The 18,760-nt window shown below is 43.5% G+C and overlaps 1 protein-coding gene across 1 annotated transcript in view; it reads left to right on the plus strand.

Moving 5' to 3' along the window:
• Positions 1-4,952: 4,952 nt before the first annotated feature.
• LHFPL1 (LHFPL tetraspan subfamily member 1) overlaps positions 4,953-18,760 on the plus strand; it is an 86,361-nt gene continuing 72,553 nt past the window's right edge. Inside the window, exons 1-2 of the mRNA XM_049872321.1 lie at positions 4,953-5,000; positions 13,938-14,576. Of these exons, the coding sequence (XP_049728278.1) occupies positions 14,195-14,576 (382 nt within the window). The 5' untranslated portion in view covers positions 4,953-5,000; positions 13,938-14,194. The remainder of the gene's footprint in view (positions 5,001-13,937; positions 14,577-18,760) is intronic.

Consider the following 18,760-nt stretch of genomic DNA (forward strand, 5'->3'; position numbering starts at 1 on the left):
GAAAAACACACAAATTGTTCTGTACAAGCTTGAAATTGGCCACAACAAAACATTTTTGAAGTGCTTCAGCGCCAGCGAACCTGTTGTGTAGTGGGTAAAAGCCTAATATGCAACATGTGAAACAACTATGAGAGCTATCTGATTTAGTTAATATCGTATGTAGCTCATAAATCTACACAAACCAAGATTGAAGTAACTCCTCGAATCCGAGTTGCAGTGGTGTGCTGGAGCTGGCTTACTCCAGCTCATGAGAGATGATTCTGCATATCTCTTCCCAATTCCACCTCCAGTGACATTGCATCGATAGTTTAAATTGTCCATGGTGGGAGTATTTACATCATGATAATCAGCAAATATCACACATCATGGCTGTACTACCTCACCCAGAGCCAGTTATTAAACTTTTACCAGCACGCCACTGGTTAACATTATTAGTTTACCTGCTGAGCTCATCAGGGAAACTCAACAAAAGTGTGATCACTTCTGATCATTATATAAAAATGCAGCAGAAGTCTCATCTCCAGCTTTTCAGTTTAAAACTGAAACTATACTATAAGCAAGGTGTACCTTCCATATTCATCCTGAATGGGATGACAGTTCATGGGGTCTACGCAACAAACCAGTTGCCACTGAGTTGATTCTGACTCATGGCCACTCCATCTGTTGCACAGTAGACCTGATCCCCATAGGGTTTTCATGGCTGTGACCGTTTTGGAAGAAAGTTGCCAGGCCTTTCTTCTGAGGCACCTCTGGGTGGGTTTGAACTGCCAACCTTTCAGTTTGTAGTTGAGCACTTAACCTTTTGTGCTAACCAGGGGCTCCTTCATGTGATCTGCCTGGTTTTGGAGTCCCTGGTGGCTCAAATGGTTAACCCGAAAGGTTGGCGATTGGAACCCACCCAAAGGTGCCTTGGAAGATAGGCCTGGCCATCTGTTTCTGAAAGGGCACAGCCTTGAAAGCCCTGTGGAACAGTCCTACTCTGTCCACATGGCCTTGAGCCAGAATCAACTCAATGGCAACTAACAACGACCTAGTTTAAATTTGCGAGCATTTAAATACAAAGTCGCCAAAGTTCAAGGTCAATGGGACTATAGAAATGATTAGAAATAAATGGGTCCTCTTTGGAAGACTGGAATAGAACATACATACACCTATAGTAATAAGAAAACATAATCAAGTAGCGTCCACAAAAGAATCACCTCTGACAAAAGAGGAAAAAAGTAACATAAAATATAAAAAAAAAAAATAGGGGAAAAAAAAACCATGAACATAGATTCAAAGAACAGTTGAAAGAGAAATACATTGTTACAAAACTGCTAATATTTGGCTTATATCGAACATTAGTCCCTGGAGTCCCTGGGTGGTACAAACGGTAAACGTGTTTGGCTGCTAACCAAAAGCTTGAAAGTTGAGTCCACCAGAGATTCCTCAGAAGAAAGGCCTGGCAATCTACCTAAAAAAAAAAAAAAGCCATCAAAAACCCTGTGGAGTACAGTTCTACTCAGACACAAATGGGGTTACCATGAGCCAAAGTTGACTAGATGACAATCTTTTATTTTTAATTGTGCTTTAGGTGAAAGTTTACAGTACATACTAGTTTCTCATTAAAAAATTTATACGTAAATTGTTTTGTGACTTTGGTTGCAATCCCTGCAATGCGTCAGCACTCTCCCCTGTTCCCTTTACACCCTGGGTTCCACATATCCATTCATCCAGTTTTACTGTCCATTCCTCCCTTCTTGTCTTTGCTTTTGGCAGGTGTTGCCCATTTGGTCTCTTTATACTTATTGAACTAAGAAGAACTTTCTTCACGTGTGTTATTGTTTGTTTTATATGCCTGTCTAAACTTTGGCTGAAAGGTGGACTTTGGGAGTGGCTTTATTTCTGGGTTAGCAGGGTATCCAGGGGCCACAGTTTCAAGGGTGTCTCCAGTCTCTATAATTTTTTTAAGTGTATATTTGAGTGTATTGTTAACTTCGGAAACCCTGGTGGCATAGTGGTTAAGAGCTAGGGCTGCTAACCAAAAGCTCAGCAGTTCAAACCCACCAGCCGCTCCTTGGAAACTCTATGGGGCGGTTCTACCCTGTCCTATAGGGTCGCTAGGAGTCGGAAACAACTCAATGGCAGTGGGTTTGCTTTTGGTTGGTTTATTGTTAACTTCACAGGTGGTAGATTCTAAAGAAGTGGTGAGGGTTGACTGGAGCTTTGACAAAGCTGAAAGCAAGTAGCATTTCTCTTTATCTTATCTTTTCCTTCTCTTTCAACTTTCTCCTAACAATTAACATTAACATCTCTGCTATAGTCTATTGGTCCACCCCAGGGGTTAGAAGCCTTTTTATTTTTTTCTGTAAAGAGCCAAATAGTAGATATTTAGGCTTTACGGGCCATACAGTCTCTGTCAAAACTATTCTGTCATTGTGGCATGGTAACAGCCATAGACAATAGAAAAATTTATAGGTGTAGCTGAGTTCCCATAAAACTTTATTCACAAAAACAGGCAGCCTATTGGATCTGGCCCACAGTCCACATCTTGCTGACCCCTTATCTAGACTGCAAAATGTGTGGGAGTGTTGATTTTGCTTGGGAAATGCTATTGTGTAGAATAGTGTTTGGCAAACTAGGGATAGGAATGCAGATATGTATCAGAATTATCCACCACTCATATCTTTGTCTTTACAGAATCTCTTATTCCATACCTATCAAAGGCAGCATTTAGGTATTCCCTGGCCAATATCCATTTTAGCATCATTTACCTGTATTGCCATCTAGTCGATTCCGGCTCTTAGATACTCTATAGGGCAGAGTAGAACTGCCCCGTAGGGTTTCTAAGGAGTGGCTGGTGGATTCGAACTGCTGACCTTTTGGTTAGCAGCTGAGCTCTTAACCACTGCTATATATCATCCTATCCTCTAAATACATTAGAAGAAGTGGTCCCTTCACAATGCTCCTGCGTGATCTTATGGGAGCAGGGCTGAAGAACCTTGTTAATTGAAAAATTATCAAGACTTAATATATGCAAGCAATTTTTTTTCTGACAACTATCAACTGTTAAGAACAAAAAATAAAACTTGACCCAATAAATTAGATTATTATTTATTGTACACTAAGTGTCCATATTATTCCACTTAAGGAAACTGGAGGCACAGGAAAAAGAAGGGGGAAAAAAGGACATAAAGTAAACTCTTCTTAGAGTTGCAAATAGTGATTAAAAAAAATTTTTTTTTATAGACTCTCCAAATAACAGATGCAGCCACTGAGCAAAGGACAATATTTATTGGTGTGCAGAGCAGAATGGACTCTTTTTCATATGTCAAAATTTTCAGCCACATTACACACTGTTAGTATATTTCTGTTAATATTGGCCTTTTTTTTTTTTTTAAATGAAGGAAAGTCGAGCATTTCTCTTTATGTATCCCTGTATCTGAAGCAGTGATACTTAAGGGAGGCACCAACTGTGAGATTATAAAAATTGCCTGGGGAATTTATGCTTCCAAAAGCCTGATAGTCCACCTAGGGAATCATCTCACCCTCCCCCAGAAACTGCCTTAGTGAGCCATTATTACAGATGGGAATGTGTTTTATCCATGTATTAGAGCAGCAAAAAAAAAAAAAGGTTATAAACTGCTGATGGGAAGTATCTAGATAGCCAAATGCATGCGTGAATATAAGGCTATATATATATCATTGATTAAAAAAAAAAACAGGATGAAAACTTACACCTACAGCAGGCAGGGAAAACTTTAGCAACTTAATTAAATAATGAAGGTACAGTAAATGTGTGAAACTGCTGGTTCATTTACTCTCATATTTTAAATCATTGCCACAACATGCTAGGGGGCAGGCCTGGTAACTTTTATACCATTCTGGGAAGGGAACTGGGTCATCGTAGAAGGAGAGTTACTTTGAATCATTCCAATAAGCTTTCTTCAGTTACACTGGTCATCATACCTCCTTCCAAAGTTCCCTGCTTACAAGGCATCTCGAATGAGAAATGAGACACATAGGGAAAGGACTAATACAAGGTAGAAAGTGTAAGTTTCTCAAAATAAATATGGAATACCAGGGACATTCAGAGATGGGAGAGATGACATCAGATTGGAGCAGAGCTTCAGGCAAAGCCCCATTAACCTCCAGATTTCTCACCTTTTGTCCCAAGCAGAAAAGCAGTTGTTGCTGCTTTGGACTAAGTTAGAGGCTGGCTTTCAGTAGTACTGTTACATACTAGGAAACCCTGGTGGTGTAGTGGTTAAGTGCTACGGCTGCTAACCATAGAGGTCGGCAGTTCAAATCCGCCAGGTGCTCCTTGGAAACTCTATGGGGCAGTTCTACTCTGTCCTGTAGGGTCGCTATGAGTCAGAATCTACTCAATGGCAGTGGGTTTGGTTTTTTTGGTTTGTTACATACTAAACAGTAGCACTGTTATATTAGAGACCTTATTTAACCCTTTCAATGTGTGATTTCAATGGTTTCTTACATGTAAGTTTGTTACATCTCTTGGAGCCAAAGATTGCTCTGTTGCAGCATCTTCCCCATCAGACAGCAGAAATCAGTTGGGGGAAAGGAGGCAATTCCATTTACGCTTGTGTTTCTCTGTGTCCTTTCCAGCCACATAAGCCTGCTATCCAATACATATAATGGAGAGTGTGGTAGTGAGATAGATATGCAGTTCAAGTGCTGGCATGCTTGCACACACACACACACACAGAGCACACTCGGCAGCTGTGAGGTTGGAGGTGGAGCACTCTGTCTGCGGAACTACTTTCTACTTCAAGTGCCTGCATGTCTCAGTCTGGGTTTGAAGCCTCCAGCGTGTTTGGAGTTAATTCCCATTAGGTTGGACTCCGCCCCTCTCTCCCAAAGGTAAAGCAAGGTTTTGAGACATCACTGCAATGAGCAGCTGGGATTCCCATCCCCGTCTGACAAGCTGTGGGAAGTTGTTTCTCAGATCTGAGCTCGAAGAGAGGGAACAAGTCAGTCAGCCTTCGTGGTCTGGTCGGAAGGTAAATTTGCAACTTGGGTCAAATGCAATTGAAACAGCTGGATGAGAAACTGCTTTGGTCTCCCCTTGCTCAGCCCCCCTTCTCCCTTTCCTTGCTCTGGCTTCCTGTCCTTTCATCTCAAAGCTCTGAGAAGCTGCTTTCTTCCCAAGGGCAGCCTGGTGCATTTCTCCTTCCTCAGAGTCTGTTGTTTGCACAGAGGCTGAGAGGAGCCAGGGCTGGATTCGCATTTCATATTGCCACGGTTTGAGGTGCTGAGGGTCCAGTGCCAGTTGTTTTCCCCAGGGGAGTCAGTAACGCGAGGAGAGGAAGTGCATGTCTCTGGGAGTGGAGGGAGGGATTTTGGTCTGACTCGACTATAGAAGTAAAAGTGGATTCGGATTGCTAATGTGATAGGTCCATCTCTTAGACTTTCCTCAGTTGGGGTTTGGGACTGAAATGGGGTGGTGGGGTTAAACTGAAATGCAGATGTTGAGGCCAGTTTGGCTGGAAATAAAAGATTGCATTCATTCCATAAATATTTATAAGTTCCTACTATGCACTAAGCACTATGATTCCCAGAAGATACTGAAATAGTTGAAGTATAAATTCTTTCTTAAAAAGAACACTGGACCACCGGACCACTAGACTGAGTGGTTCCATTTGTGGTGGAAAACTGAAAGCAGAAAGAAGCCTGGGGGTGAGACAAAATCACGGATATAGCTGGTGGTTGTGGGGAGAGTAGAAGGGAGAGGAGTGATGTTCTACTTCTTAGGGAAAGTATCTCTATTACTTCTGGAAGAATGGGGTTTTCTCTAGTAGAAGGGGGAGAATTGACACTTATCCTCGTGCTAGGCATACCACAGATGCTATTTCACTTTATCTTTACAACCCTATTTTAAACTTTGCATCTCTAGTTTATAGATGAAACTGAAACGTGGAGGTTGTAAGTGATCTTCTCGAATTCACATAGCATGTAAAGGCCAGATCTCAGGACCCCATCACAGATCTGCCTCAAGAATCTGGACTCTTTTTCACTACAACTGTATTTCTCTGACATTAGTTCTCATCAGACTCAACTAGGAAATTTTCAACGTGCATATTATCATAAGTTCTAACTCAATGAATCTGGGAGGAGTGTCACATTCCATATTTTAAACAAACACTAAAGGTGATTCTGAAGCAAGGAGATTGGGGCTCCCATTTTGGGATACACTGGTAATATACCATGCTGCCTCCCAACTCCTCTGAAGTGGCTAAGAAGCATTCAGTCCACTGTTTCCCACACTGACCACATTCACTAGATGTAGGTGGTAAGCTGTGGTGGCATTTTATTCCCAGCTGAGACCAACGGTAGAGGAACTATTGGGCAACAATAGCAGGGTTTGGCTATGAACCTAAGGGTGTGGGAGCATGCTTTTCCAGTTAGTCCATCACTGATAAAACCCAACAGTGTCCTGCCAGGGCAGGCTGGTAAGGATAATTTCTAACTGGTTGAGGGTGTGAGATAGGACTCCTAGTCAGCCAATCGATCACTGAACGTGATGGCATCTGTCCAACCAGAGTAGGAATTGGCATGAAGAAGATTTCTAGTTGGCACCCACTTTCCAAAGCAGAAGACAGATGGGATCCTCCGTGAGAAGCATTTTTTGCAGGGGAGGCAGAAGCTCCTATGAAATTTGGGGAACTCATTCCAGTTCCCACCCTTCTAACCTCAAAGTCTAGAGAAAGGAAATAGCCCAGGACTTGATGTGGAGGTTCTTTTTATGAGATTTCTCTACCATAGCATAGCCAATTGTATTTATTTAGAGTTGACCTTCTAGATTGTAGATTGCTTGATTGGTCTTCCTTTCTCCCCTTATTCTTTGGCTTTCTGCCTGTTAATGCCTTTCCAGCCGTGACTACCTCCACATCAGGATGGACAAATGTAAATAAAGAAAGAAAGCCAACACAGCTAGTTTGCTACTCTTTCTACCCAGAGTAGAAGAGGAGGGAAGGAAGAAGGCTTAGAAAGAGTTTCAGCAAGCATGAAGTCTTAGGACTTTGAAAGAAAAAACTTAGGTCAAAAAGTGAGGTAGGTCTTCCTAGAGTCACTTACGAGTCGATTCCAACTCATAGAGACCGTATAGGACACAGTAGAACTGCCCCATAAGGTTTCCAAGGAGTGGCTGATGGATTCAAACTGCCAACATTTGTTTAGCAGCTGTAGCTCTTGACCAGTGCACTACCAGGGCTTCTCTGAGGGACACAGGTAGCAGAAAATGAGGACACAGAAAATGAGGAAAGAAGTGTTTGGCAGGTGGTAATAGATTTTTTTTTTTTTTTGAGGCTGTGTCTGAAGCAGGAAGATCTAGAATGGTCAGGCCATTTAAATACTCAACTTGATAAAAGGAGTAACATTGGGGAAAGACATTTTTTTGGACCAGGACTCTATTTGTTGTTGTCGTCGTGTGCCATGGAGTTGATTTCGACTCATAGAGACTCCATGTGATAGAGTAGAACTGCCCCATAGGGTTTTCTTGGCTGTAATCTTTATGGAAGCAGATCACCAGTTCTTTCTTTTGCAGAGCCACTGGGTGGGTTCAAACTGCCAAACTTTCCATTAGCAGCCAAACCCTTAACTGTTGTGCCACCAGGGCTGCACATCTTGTTCATTTCCTAGGGAAGTCTAAACACTGATTGAGATGTATTTATAACAGGTTGTCAGGTAGGTAATGTGCAATGTCTGGGGGCCGTGAAGAGAAAGGCCTGTCCTCATTCCTGGGCCATACCAGTGTCAACAAAGCTGCTCCTCCACCTCTGTTATATGCCACTCTCCTCTTGGACCAGTCCTAAACTAGCAGTCCTACAGCCAAGTTTTCTTCAGCAGCTGAAAGAGAGTCCCTGGCTGCATTGCCTCTACCCTGTTATCCTTGGTAAGGTTTCCATTTCTTAACTTAGAATGTGTCAGATGAGCTCAGGAAGAGCAAAAGATTTGAGCCTTTTTCTGTGGGGACTGGGTAGAAGATGAAGATTTTTCTTTTCTAAGAGCAGTAAGAGCAATGTTTCCAGTTTCATTGACACTAAGTAAGTGCCTACATATGAGTAGGTACACAGGAGAGTGAGAAAGTGCAAGCAAATGATTAAAGACTTGGCAATAAAACACCACAGGAGAGAGCCAGTGCTTATTTTGGGGGGGGGGAAGGCTAAAAGTAACGTACCGGCCATCTGAGCTGATGCAGGGCTCTCAGCTGAAGGACAGTGGCCAGCTGTTCTCCAGTCCCCCTGAGGACTCAACAAGAGGAATTGACCTTAAGTTATAGCAGGAAAGGATTATAAAGCGACATAACAGGTGACTTATTGACAATGAAAGTTGTTAAGCTACTGAGAAAAATTGTTGACTCCCCCTCTTCCATAGAGCTCTTTAAAAGTAGGATAGATAACTATTTGACATGTATGGCTTAGGTGGGTTTCCTTCCTCGTATAGGATGAGGTGACCTCTACCCATGAAGCCGTGTCAGAATGATGACCATGTCTCTACAGATTAGCAAATATTAGGCTTTAGTAAGGACAGTAAATTCAGAACAGACCTCATGCTTCTATCCAGGTTATTACAACTTTCTGATCATATTCACTGCATCTCGAACAACCACTCTCAGAAACAGACAGGTGACCCATTTAGCAAATGGAGAAAGGGAAGGATGAAAGACAATGTAACATCTAAAAAGAGAGGTTTAACTGTAGCCCTATCAATGCCTAGTTACTGGACCACTCACTCAGCAGGAGTTCTAGAGTGAGTTCTTGGTTCCTGAAATCCTGTGTGGCTGGCTGTGTGACTGAACATTGCAGAAAAAGGAAAACTCAGATTCTGCATAAGTGAAATATTCAAGATAAATAGAGATAGAATGAAGCTTAGCACTATTTCTGATCTTTATGTATGTCAGTGCAAAGACTTGGCTAGTTCCTGGAAATGAACTTGGGTTGCTTTAAAGGGCTGTGGTGAAAGGAGGTTACTTCATTGCAGACAATGGAACTAAAAGCATTCAACTGAATGCACTTCTTTGTCCAAAACATGTGTTTGTGTGCACAGACTCCACCTGCCCTACTGCCACCTATCAAAGCAAAGCAAAAAAAAATCCTGTCGCCAAAGAATCAGACTTACAGTGACCATATAAGACAGAGTATAACTGCCCCATAGGGTTTCTGAGGCTATAATCTTTATGGAAGCAGACTGCCATATCTTTCTCTTGTGGAGAAGCTGGTGGACCCAAACTTCCAACCTTTCCGTTAGCAGCTGAGTGCTTAAGTACTGTGCCACCAGGGCTCCTCCATTCTATCCAGCCACAGGAAAACCTGGGTTGGGGCTTCTTTTGTACTTGAAAACTATTGAGCAATTGGGTCTCTGAGATCTCTTCCTTAACTGCATAAGGTCAAATCTATGATTCAGAAAGGTTTACGTTAAAAGTATATAGGCTTTCTCTCTCCAATGTTTAATTCCATGGTCACATTTAACTTTATATTGTTTGAGTCCTGGAGAGAGGACATTAGAAAATTGTTGGTGACAGTGTTCTCAACCTGCTATCCATGAATGGTTCTAGTCCTAAATAGGGTGACCATCTCAACCTGGTTTGTCTGGGACTGTCCTAGTTTTGCCACTGAAAATCACACATCCCAAGAAACCCATCAGTCCTAGGTAAACTGGCATGGTTGGCCACCTTAGACCTAAATGAAATAAGGACAATGAGTTTTCCCTAAAGTTGAAAGTATTTAATTTAATTTTAATTTTGAAGAACGAGTTTTCTTAAAGTTAAAAATATTTCATTTTGAAACTCTGCCTTCCTTCTTTTTATCTTAAAAATGCCATTTTTAAAATAAAATTTTGGCGATAGTGGTTAGTAGTATTTTTAAATATTCTGACTTGTCACAAATGAGGACAACCTTATGTCAAAAACCCTTCCCTTATTTCTACCTTATTTCTAATATAGCCTGGGCACCACTCATTGATATAGTCTTTTCCCCAAAATTTTTTATTAAGTTATCTGCTACTTCTATTTGTAGTTATACTGGGACTGTTTTTTTTTTTTTTTTTTAGTTGAACTTTAGGTGGATATTTACAGAACAAACTAGTTTCTCATCAAACAGTACACACATTGTTCTATGACACTGGTTAAGAACCCCACGATATGTCCACACTCTCCCTTCTCAACCCTGAGTTCCCTATTATCAGCTTTTTTGTTCCCTCCTGCCTTCCAGTCCCTGCCCCAGGGCTGGTGTGCCCCTTTAGTCTTTTTTGGTCCATGGGCCTGTTCAATTTTTGGCTGAAGGGTGAACCTCAGGAGTGACTTCATTACTGAGCTGAAAGGGTGTCCGGGGGCCATACTCTCAGGGATTCTCCAGTCTCTGTCAGGCCAGGAAGTCTGGCCTTTCTTTTTGAGTTAGAATTTTGTTCTACATTTTTCTCCAGCTCTGTCCGGGACCCTCTATTGTGATCCCTGTCAGAGAAGTCAGTGGTGGTAGCCAGGCATCATCTCATTGTTCTGGACTCAGTCTGGTAGAGGCCGTGGTAGATGTGGTCCATTAGTCCTTTGGACTAATCTTTTCCTTGTGTTTTTAGTTTTCTTCATTATTCCTTACTCTCAAAGGGGTGAGACCAGTGGAGTATCCTAGATGGACACTCACAGTGTTTTAAGACCCCAGATGCTACTCACCAAAGTAGAATGTAGAACATTTTCTTTATAAACTCTGTTATGCCAATTGAGCTAGATGTCCCCTGAGACCAAGGTCCCCACAGCCCTCAGCCCAGCAATTCGGTCCCTCAGGGAGTTCAGATATGTCTATGGAGCTACCATGACCTTGCCTTGTACAGGTTGTTCTGGCTTCCCCAGTATTGTGTACTGTCTTACCCTTCACCAAAGTTTCCACTTATCTATTGTCTATTAAGTATTTTTCTATCCCCACCACTCCCCTCCCTCGTGACCATCAAATACTATTTCTTTTTGTATGTAAATCTTTTCATGAGTTTTTACAATAGTGGTCTCATACAATATTTGTCCTTTTATGATTGACTTATTTCACTCAGCATAATGCCTTCTAGGTTCATCCATGTCATGAGATGCTTCACAGATTCATTGTTGTTCTTTTTTGTTGTGTAATACTCCATTGTGTGTATGTACCACAGTTTGTTTATCCATTCATCTGTTGATGGGCATCTAGGTTGCTTCTATCTTTTTGCTATTGTGAACAATGCTGCAGTGAACATGGGTGTGCATATGTCTATTCATGTGACAACTCTTATTTCTCTTAGGATATATTCTTAGGAGTGAGACTGCTGGATCATATGGTATTTCTATTTCTAGCTTTCTAAGGAAGCGCCATATCGTTTTCCAAAATGGTTGTATCATTTTGCATTCCCACCAGCACTGCATCTCAAGGTGATGTCGCTCGTAGAGGGGGACATAAGGGACATAAGTTCTGACTACAATTGCTGAGCTAGAAACTCCTAATGCTCTTGTTCTGTGGGTTTACACACTGTGTCTAGAAAAAGTGGTCTTCCTCCTATCTTCCCTGTCTTCATCTCTAATTCTGTCTCCAAACTTGAAGTTTTTTAAAATGCCGTATGGGCTTTTGTGGTAATACTTTCAGGGTGATGGGGTGTCTGGGAAGAAGGCTGCAGATGAAGAAGTGAAAAATGAGGGATCTGCCATGGAATCACTGTGTAAACTTGGACAAGCCACTTAGCTTTCTGAACCTCCATTTGCTCATTTGTAAAGCAGAGGTAATTCCTTTCTTGTCAATCTCAGAGGATAGCTGGGCAGAGCACATGAAGTAATGGATACAGGAGGAATTCTGTGAAGCAGCCTGTAGCTGTTTATCAGCTTTCTTCCTCTCTTCCTCAGCCTAGGCTTCTTTACCAGGAAGTGAGTCCATACCAGAGGGGGCTGCTTGCACTTTTCAGTGTTACAAACTCGACTAAAACAAGCAGAGGCATTACCTCATTGCAGCCAAGCATACTTGCTTTCTGACAGCAATTACTCAAAACTAGTTCCACTCCTTCTCCTGTTGGCCTTTAATCCCACATCACATCTTTCTCTCATTCCCCTCACTCTTTAGGCACAAAGCCTCATTCCCAGGGGCCCAGCTCAGGGCACTTTCTTCCCAAGCCCTAACATTCCAAAGTAAGCACCTGCAATTTATGAGCCCTACTCCCTTCCTGCACAAAACACACAGCACAAACTGCATATGCATCAAGAGGGGAATTGTGGTGAGATGAAAAAAAAAAGTGTTATACTAGGAATCAAATAACTGTGCTCTGGTCTGGCCAGTGTACCTTACTAGCCCTTTACCCTTGGGTAAATCACTTCCTCTCCATATTCTCATTTGTAAAGTAAGGGGGGGATTTAGAAGGGGGGCTAGCACTGTGTGGTAGAAAAGTGTTGGCCTAGGAATCTGGAGATCAGGTTTCTGCTTCCGGTATTGCTGCTTGCTAACTTAACTCTGTGAATTGGGAAAAATCACTTCCCCCTATACTGCACCACTCTCACCTATATGTAAAACAAGAAGATTGGATTAGGTGATTCATTAAGGTCCCAAAAAACCAAACCCATTGCCATCGAGTTGATACTGATTCATAGTGACCCTACAGGACAGGGTAGAACCACCCCAGAGGGTTTCCAAGGCTGTAATCTTTATGGAAGCAGAATGCCACGTCTTTCTTCCACAGAGTGGCTGGTGGGTTCAAACCACCGTCCTTTCAGTTAGCAGCCAAGCACTTAACCTCTGCACTACCAGGGCCCCTTATTAAGGTCCCTGCCAGCCTGGAAATTAGATTAGTCTATGAAATGGGGTTCAGTAAGTAAACATTAATTGAAGCACTTACTCTGTGCCAGACACTGAGGAGGGTTGTGAAAGGGCTCGTGGCTGGGCATGGACCCTGAGACTTAGGTACAACTGCTTCTTGCTCCTAACAATGTCCCAAATCAGCCATGTGGTGACCCCAAACAGCCGGTTGCTGCACTTCCCCTGCCTTGTGTCTCCCTGCACTCAACAGCGCCACATATAACTTTAAACAATGGAAATGAATCATGAAAAAGTTTCTGAAACCTACTCCCACATCTGCCTGCTGGAGACATTCACGGGTGCTGTCATCAAGTTGCAGTGTGGTCTCTGGCCGCCCTAACCATGAAACAGGCCAGAAAGCAATGGCAGATTAATGGAGTTGGGAGGGAAGTAGTTGCTTTTTGTTAGAGGGGTCTGTGAAAGCCATTTGTGGCTGGGTTGAGGAGATCAGATCTGGAAAGACTCTCAGCATCTTAAATCAGACTTACTTGTCCAAAAGTGACCTTGAGAGGTCCTTACAAATATGAGCTCCTGCTGCCAGGCCAGGGCTCTCTGATCCATCTCCAAGAGATGGGATGCTTTCTTGACTATATCCAGAAAAGGACAAGGCAGCTTTTCGTATAGCCAGTCTGGAGTTAAGGCCTTGCTGATTGGGAAGTTGTTTCCCATTTTGATTGTGGGAAAAGTGACTTAACAGTGCTTACTCAGCGATAGGTATAGGGCGTGAGACTGGGCGCCCCTTATTCTACCCATTTCAACATGGTTGATGTATCCCTGTGAAAAGCCTATAACACCCTGTTGGACACCCTACCCAAGTGAAATGTAACTCCATGCTGAGTTCTCCTTCCATCTTCCCCCCTTTTAGTAGGAGCAGACCCTGTGAGTTGTCTTCCTTCCCCCTTCACTCTGAAAACAACTTTTTCCCTGACCCTCTTGAGATACTACCACCTCCTTCCAGGCTTCCAGGCCAGCAAGGCCATTAAGCTGGAAGTCTGGGTGTACTCAGGGCAGCCCTGTTTACATTCAGCTCCTCTCCTATTGCTACTTATTCCAAGTTGCATGACAAGAATTAAAAGTTGTCTAATCAGGCTGCATTTGAGTTGGCAGAGCAGTCACTAATTCAATTCTGTGGTTCTTCTATTGCAGCCTAGAGACCATAGAACTCTGCATCAGACAGAAGGAAGAGAAGATGAAAAAAGTGCTGGGAAGCAGAATTCCACAGGGACCCAAATGGTCCTCAAGAGAATAATCTCAGCCAGAAGCAAGGGCCAAGTGGCACATAATCAAGTCCCAGAACTGGCCAGCCAGATGAAAACTAAGTCATTAGAGCCTACATGGTAACTTCCTGAATTTGATGCTGTGACCCAACTCATCTCCCCATCCCTGCAGAGAAATCTGAGACCATGAGGAGCAGCCTGACCCTGGTGGGGACCCTCTGGGCCTTCCTGTCCCTTGTTACTGCTGTGGCCAGTTCTACCAGTTACTTCCTGCCTTACTGGCTCTTTGGATCCCAGCTGGGGAAGCCAGTGTCATTCAGCACGTTCCGGAGGTGCAACTACCCTGTGCGGGGGGAGGGGCACAGTCTGATCATGGTGGAAGAGTGTGGGCGTTATGCCAGCTTCAGTGCCATTCCGAGCCTGGCCTGGCAGATGTGCACGGTGGTGACAGGTGCCGGCTGTGCTCTGCTGCTCCTGGTGGCACTGGCTGCTGTCCTGGGCTGTTGCATGGAGGAGCTCATTTCTAGAATGATGGGACGTTGCATGGGAGCAGCACAGTTCGTCGGAGGTAAGACCTGGGTCCCTGGAATTGGGTAGGTTGGGGGGCTTTAGAGAAGAAAGTAGGAAGTGGGACCTTATGGTTAAATCTGCTCTCGCTCCCTCTCTTAAAGTCCAGCTCTAAGGCCATGGATGAGGACTCCTTTGAAATACCTAGTGTAGGATTTCCCAAAGTGTAATCTACATAAGAGTTTTTATTCATAGAAAAATTGGCCAATAGGCAGAGTTGCTCTCTGTTGCTTAGCCTTCATTTTTGACACTTCCTTCTACCTGTGAGGTACCCAGTGCAGAATATTATTTGGAGCTGCCTTCCTAGAGCAGAAACATATACTGCAGCATTACTGCTCCCAAATAAACTTGATCTCTGAGAGCCCTGCTCTTTGGTGGTTATCTCAGAGGACAGTGATCTGATAAACACAGGTGCTAATTACAATCAAGAGTTCAATGAACTGTTCTCACCAAAGAAACAAATTTCTAATAGTGAAGTGCTAAGTACCAGGCTTATAGGAGGTGACTGTTTATTTGTCCTACATCTAAGACTAGCCTTGTCTGGTATTCATGAAAAGTTCTACCCAGATTTTTGTGGTCCTGAGATACCCACTTGTCTTTTCCCTCATTCAGGCTCCCTCTAATTTTAGTACAGGGAAACTGGGATGCTGGCAGTGAATGGATAGACTAGGAAAGAGGAAAATGTAAAAACGGCCAGCTGCAGTAAGGCAATGGGAGTTGTGTAATTTGAACTTTCTGGGAAGAAAAAACAAGAGTGGGCAGATATGGACAAATATGTGTATGAATATTGGAGCTATTTTGTAGACCTGCATGGGACACTGGGAAAAAGTGCTGGCAGAACCTATTGCTCAAGTTTGTTTTTGCTGTTGTTGTTGCTCTCTGAATTTTAGAATCATCATCTCGTTCATTATCATCACCATCTCCATAAGCAGCACACTGTGGGTGACTAGAGCCAGGAAACCCAGACTCTACTTCTGGCTCTTTCACCAAGTAGCTCTGCAGCCGTGGACCAATGACATGACCTCTCCTGCGCTTCACTTTCCTTGAATTTGTCCACTGGGAATATAGCTCAGATCTTATTTTCTTTCTTCTGTCCAATGACTACATTCAGGTGGCCTTGTGGTGAGATGATAGTGTTGGGCTAAGGCAGTGGTTTTCAACCGGGAGTGCTTTTGTCCACTAGGTGACATTTGGTAATGCCTGGAGACATTTTTGGTTGTCACAACTTAGAGGGGTGCTAGTGACATCCAGGGGATAGAGGCCAGGGATGCTGCTAAACATCCTGCTGTGCACAAGACAGCCTCCCCTCCCCAAATCAAAGAATTACCTGACACAATATGTCAATAGTGCCAAGGTTGAGAAACCCTGGGCTGAGGTACTGCGGTTTTCTGGCTTGCTTATGAAAAGCACCAGATTCATTTGTCGTGCTAGTCAAGGTGATGTTTTCTGGTTTCTTCTTTCCTCAGATGCATTGGAAAAGTTTTAAATCTGAAATATCACTCTAGCCTCTCTTATCTCTGAATTGTTTCCCATTTTAGCAGCTACTGATTTTCTGCCCACATCGAAAAACAGAGTTAGATTAGTTTCTTTCTTCCCCTTGAAAACCAGGGTACCAAAATGAATGCTAAGGCTGGTCCAAACCAGTGATCTGATTTCCCTTTGGGACTTCACAGGCAATCACAAATGAGCCTTAGAATTACCTTTTACCTTCCTTCATGAGCATGCTATAGCTAGGTCTGCACTTCTATGGACACGTTACTTCAAGAATTGACATGGCTAGCGGGAGAAAGGGGTGGTACCTGAAATTCATGTGTGTAACCCCAGCGCCCAGCTCAGTGCCTGGCACAGAGAAGGTGTTCAGTAACAGTAGAAGGAATGAGTGCACGACTACATTAGTAAATAGTGTATGTTGTGATAAGTTGGACATGTCAAATGTAGGCCGGTTGACATTCTTTCCTTTTATTCCAGGCTTCCATGCAGGGCTGGTACCACTCAGAATTCTCTTTTGACTTGGGTGATAACTTAGCCTCACTTGCATTTCTAAGAGTTTCCAGCAAAGGTCAGGGAGTGGCTAACTGGCAGGAATCAGAGGGCCAGTAGCAGCAGCCTACATCAGACACTGAGTATTATCTACTTGACTGAGACTCTTACAAAACCATTACGGTTCTCCATATGGCACATTTTAGTTGATCTCACCTCCTAGGTCTAGAAACTTAAAGGAAATTGTTGAAGGAAGGTGTGGGAAGGTAATGGAGATTTGAACACTGTCTTAGTCATCTTGGTAATCTAGTGCTGCTATAACAGAAATACCACAAGTGGATGGCTTTAATAAGCAGTTTTTTCTTCCACAGTTTAGGAGGCTAGAAATCCAAATTCAGGGTGCCAGCTCTAGGGGAAGCCTTTCTCTCTCTCTCAGTTGTGGGGAAAGGTCTCTGTCTTCAATCTTCCCCTGGTCTAGGAGCTTCTTAGTGCAGAGACCCCGGGTCCAAAGGATGTACTCCCCTCCTGGTTCTTCATTCTTGGTGGCATGAGGTCCCCTGTCTCTCTGCTCGCTTTGCTCTTTTATATTTCAAAAGAAATTGACTCAAGATACAACCTAATCTTGTAAATTGAGTTCTCCCTCATTAACATAACTGCATCTAATCCTGCTTCATTAAAATCACAGAGGTAGGATTTACAACATACAGGAAAATCAAATCAGATGACAAAATGATGGATAATCACACAATACTGGGAATCATGGCTCACCCAAGTTGACACACATTTTTGGGAGACACAATTCAATCCATAACAGACACTGATAGGCTGGGTGGGGAAGAGGTTTGACTGTCTTACCTGTAAACCTGTTGCCATCGAGTAGATTCCGACTCATAATGACCATTTAGGACAGAGCGAAACTGCCCCATAGGGTTTCCAAGGAGCACCTGGTGGATTCGAACTGTCAACCTTTTGATTAGCAACTGAGCTCTTAACCACGGAGCCACCAGGGCTCCTTAACTGTCTTACAGTAGAAGTCAAAACATCTGAGTGGTATTCTCATCTGATATGATTCTGTCATTCTGTATTCTCCATTGACCCTAGTCATAGGCACATGGTCCCAGTGTTTGCATTTAGATGAGAGTCTTCTAAGTTTCAAAAATAAAGTGCCATTTGACAGTAGTCATGAAAAGGGTGAAGACCCAGGGTATATACCAGGCTTATCCCTGGGCAGGGGAATGATAGTGGACAGATTGCTAGACCTCCACAGCTTCCTTATCTGTAACACAGACCAACTAAGCAATTCCTGCCTCCTTTTCAAATGTGAGAGAATGGTGATCACTCCTTGCACATACCACATTTTCTAGGAGGCCCTTGGCACATGACCATTACCCAAGGCTCTTCTGAGATCTTGGGTCCGACCCTCCAAGACAGCCTTTGCCAGTGAGTGGCAGGAAGCCAAGCCTGAACAGCATTTTGAGCTCCATGGTTAAAAGATACAAGAGAATGATCTGTGGGGTTAAGTTTAAGCTTGTTCAGCCGGGGGGAATTGATTTTGCTGCTCCAGGCCAGGCTGCTTCTCGGCAGCTAGTGCATTAACCGAAATACATCATGGGGAGGAGCCAATTAGTATCAGGTTTGGTTTATCTTTGCCAGACCCCAAACCACTGAAGAGATGGAGTATCCATTAAGAACTCCCTCCTCCCCCTGCCCAGCTCTTGTTCCCTGGTCTAGCAGCTGCCCACAGAGATGAGCGGTGGGAAGTGGGAGAGACAGGAAGAAATAAAGAGCTGCTGGCCTGAGTCATACTCAGCAAGGTGACCTGATGGGGCCCTTGGGTCCCATTTGCTCCACCTGCAGCTGGTCCAGCTGGACAAGCCTGGGGTCCAGAGAGTCTTCCACTGGGAGATTTGTGCCCTGCTCCAACCAGTGAAGGAAACATCTGGCCAGGAGATTATTTCAACCCTGGGGATGCTGAGGTTTCCAACTAGCTGGCCCCCAGTCCTTGAGAACATGGCTATTATTCACATTAATTCCCCTGTGTATACATATGCAAGATGCTTGTGAGTAATTTTCTATCTTCAGTGAGAGCTAAACAAAGAAGAAATAGGTGAGAAGTAAATATAAGGAACTTCTTGGCCGGAAAAAGTGTAAGGTCTTGGATTGGGTTACTCGAGGGAGGCCAAGAATCTTTCTAGAGCAGGGAAT

This window comes from Elephas maximus, chromosome X, assembly GCF_024166365.1.
Source record: "Elephas maximus indicus isolate mEleMax1 chromosome X, mEleMax1 primary haplotype, whole genome shotgun sequence".
Lineage (NCBI taxonomy): Eukaryota > Metazoa > Chordata > Mammalia > Proboscidea > Elephantidae > Elephas > Elephas maximus.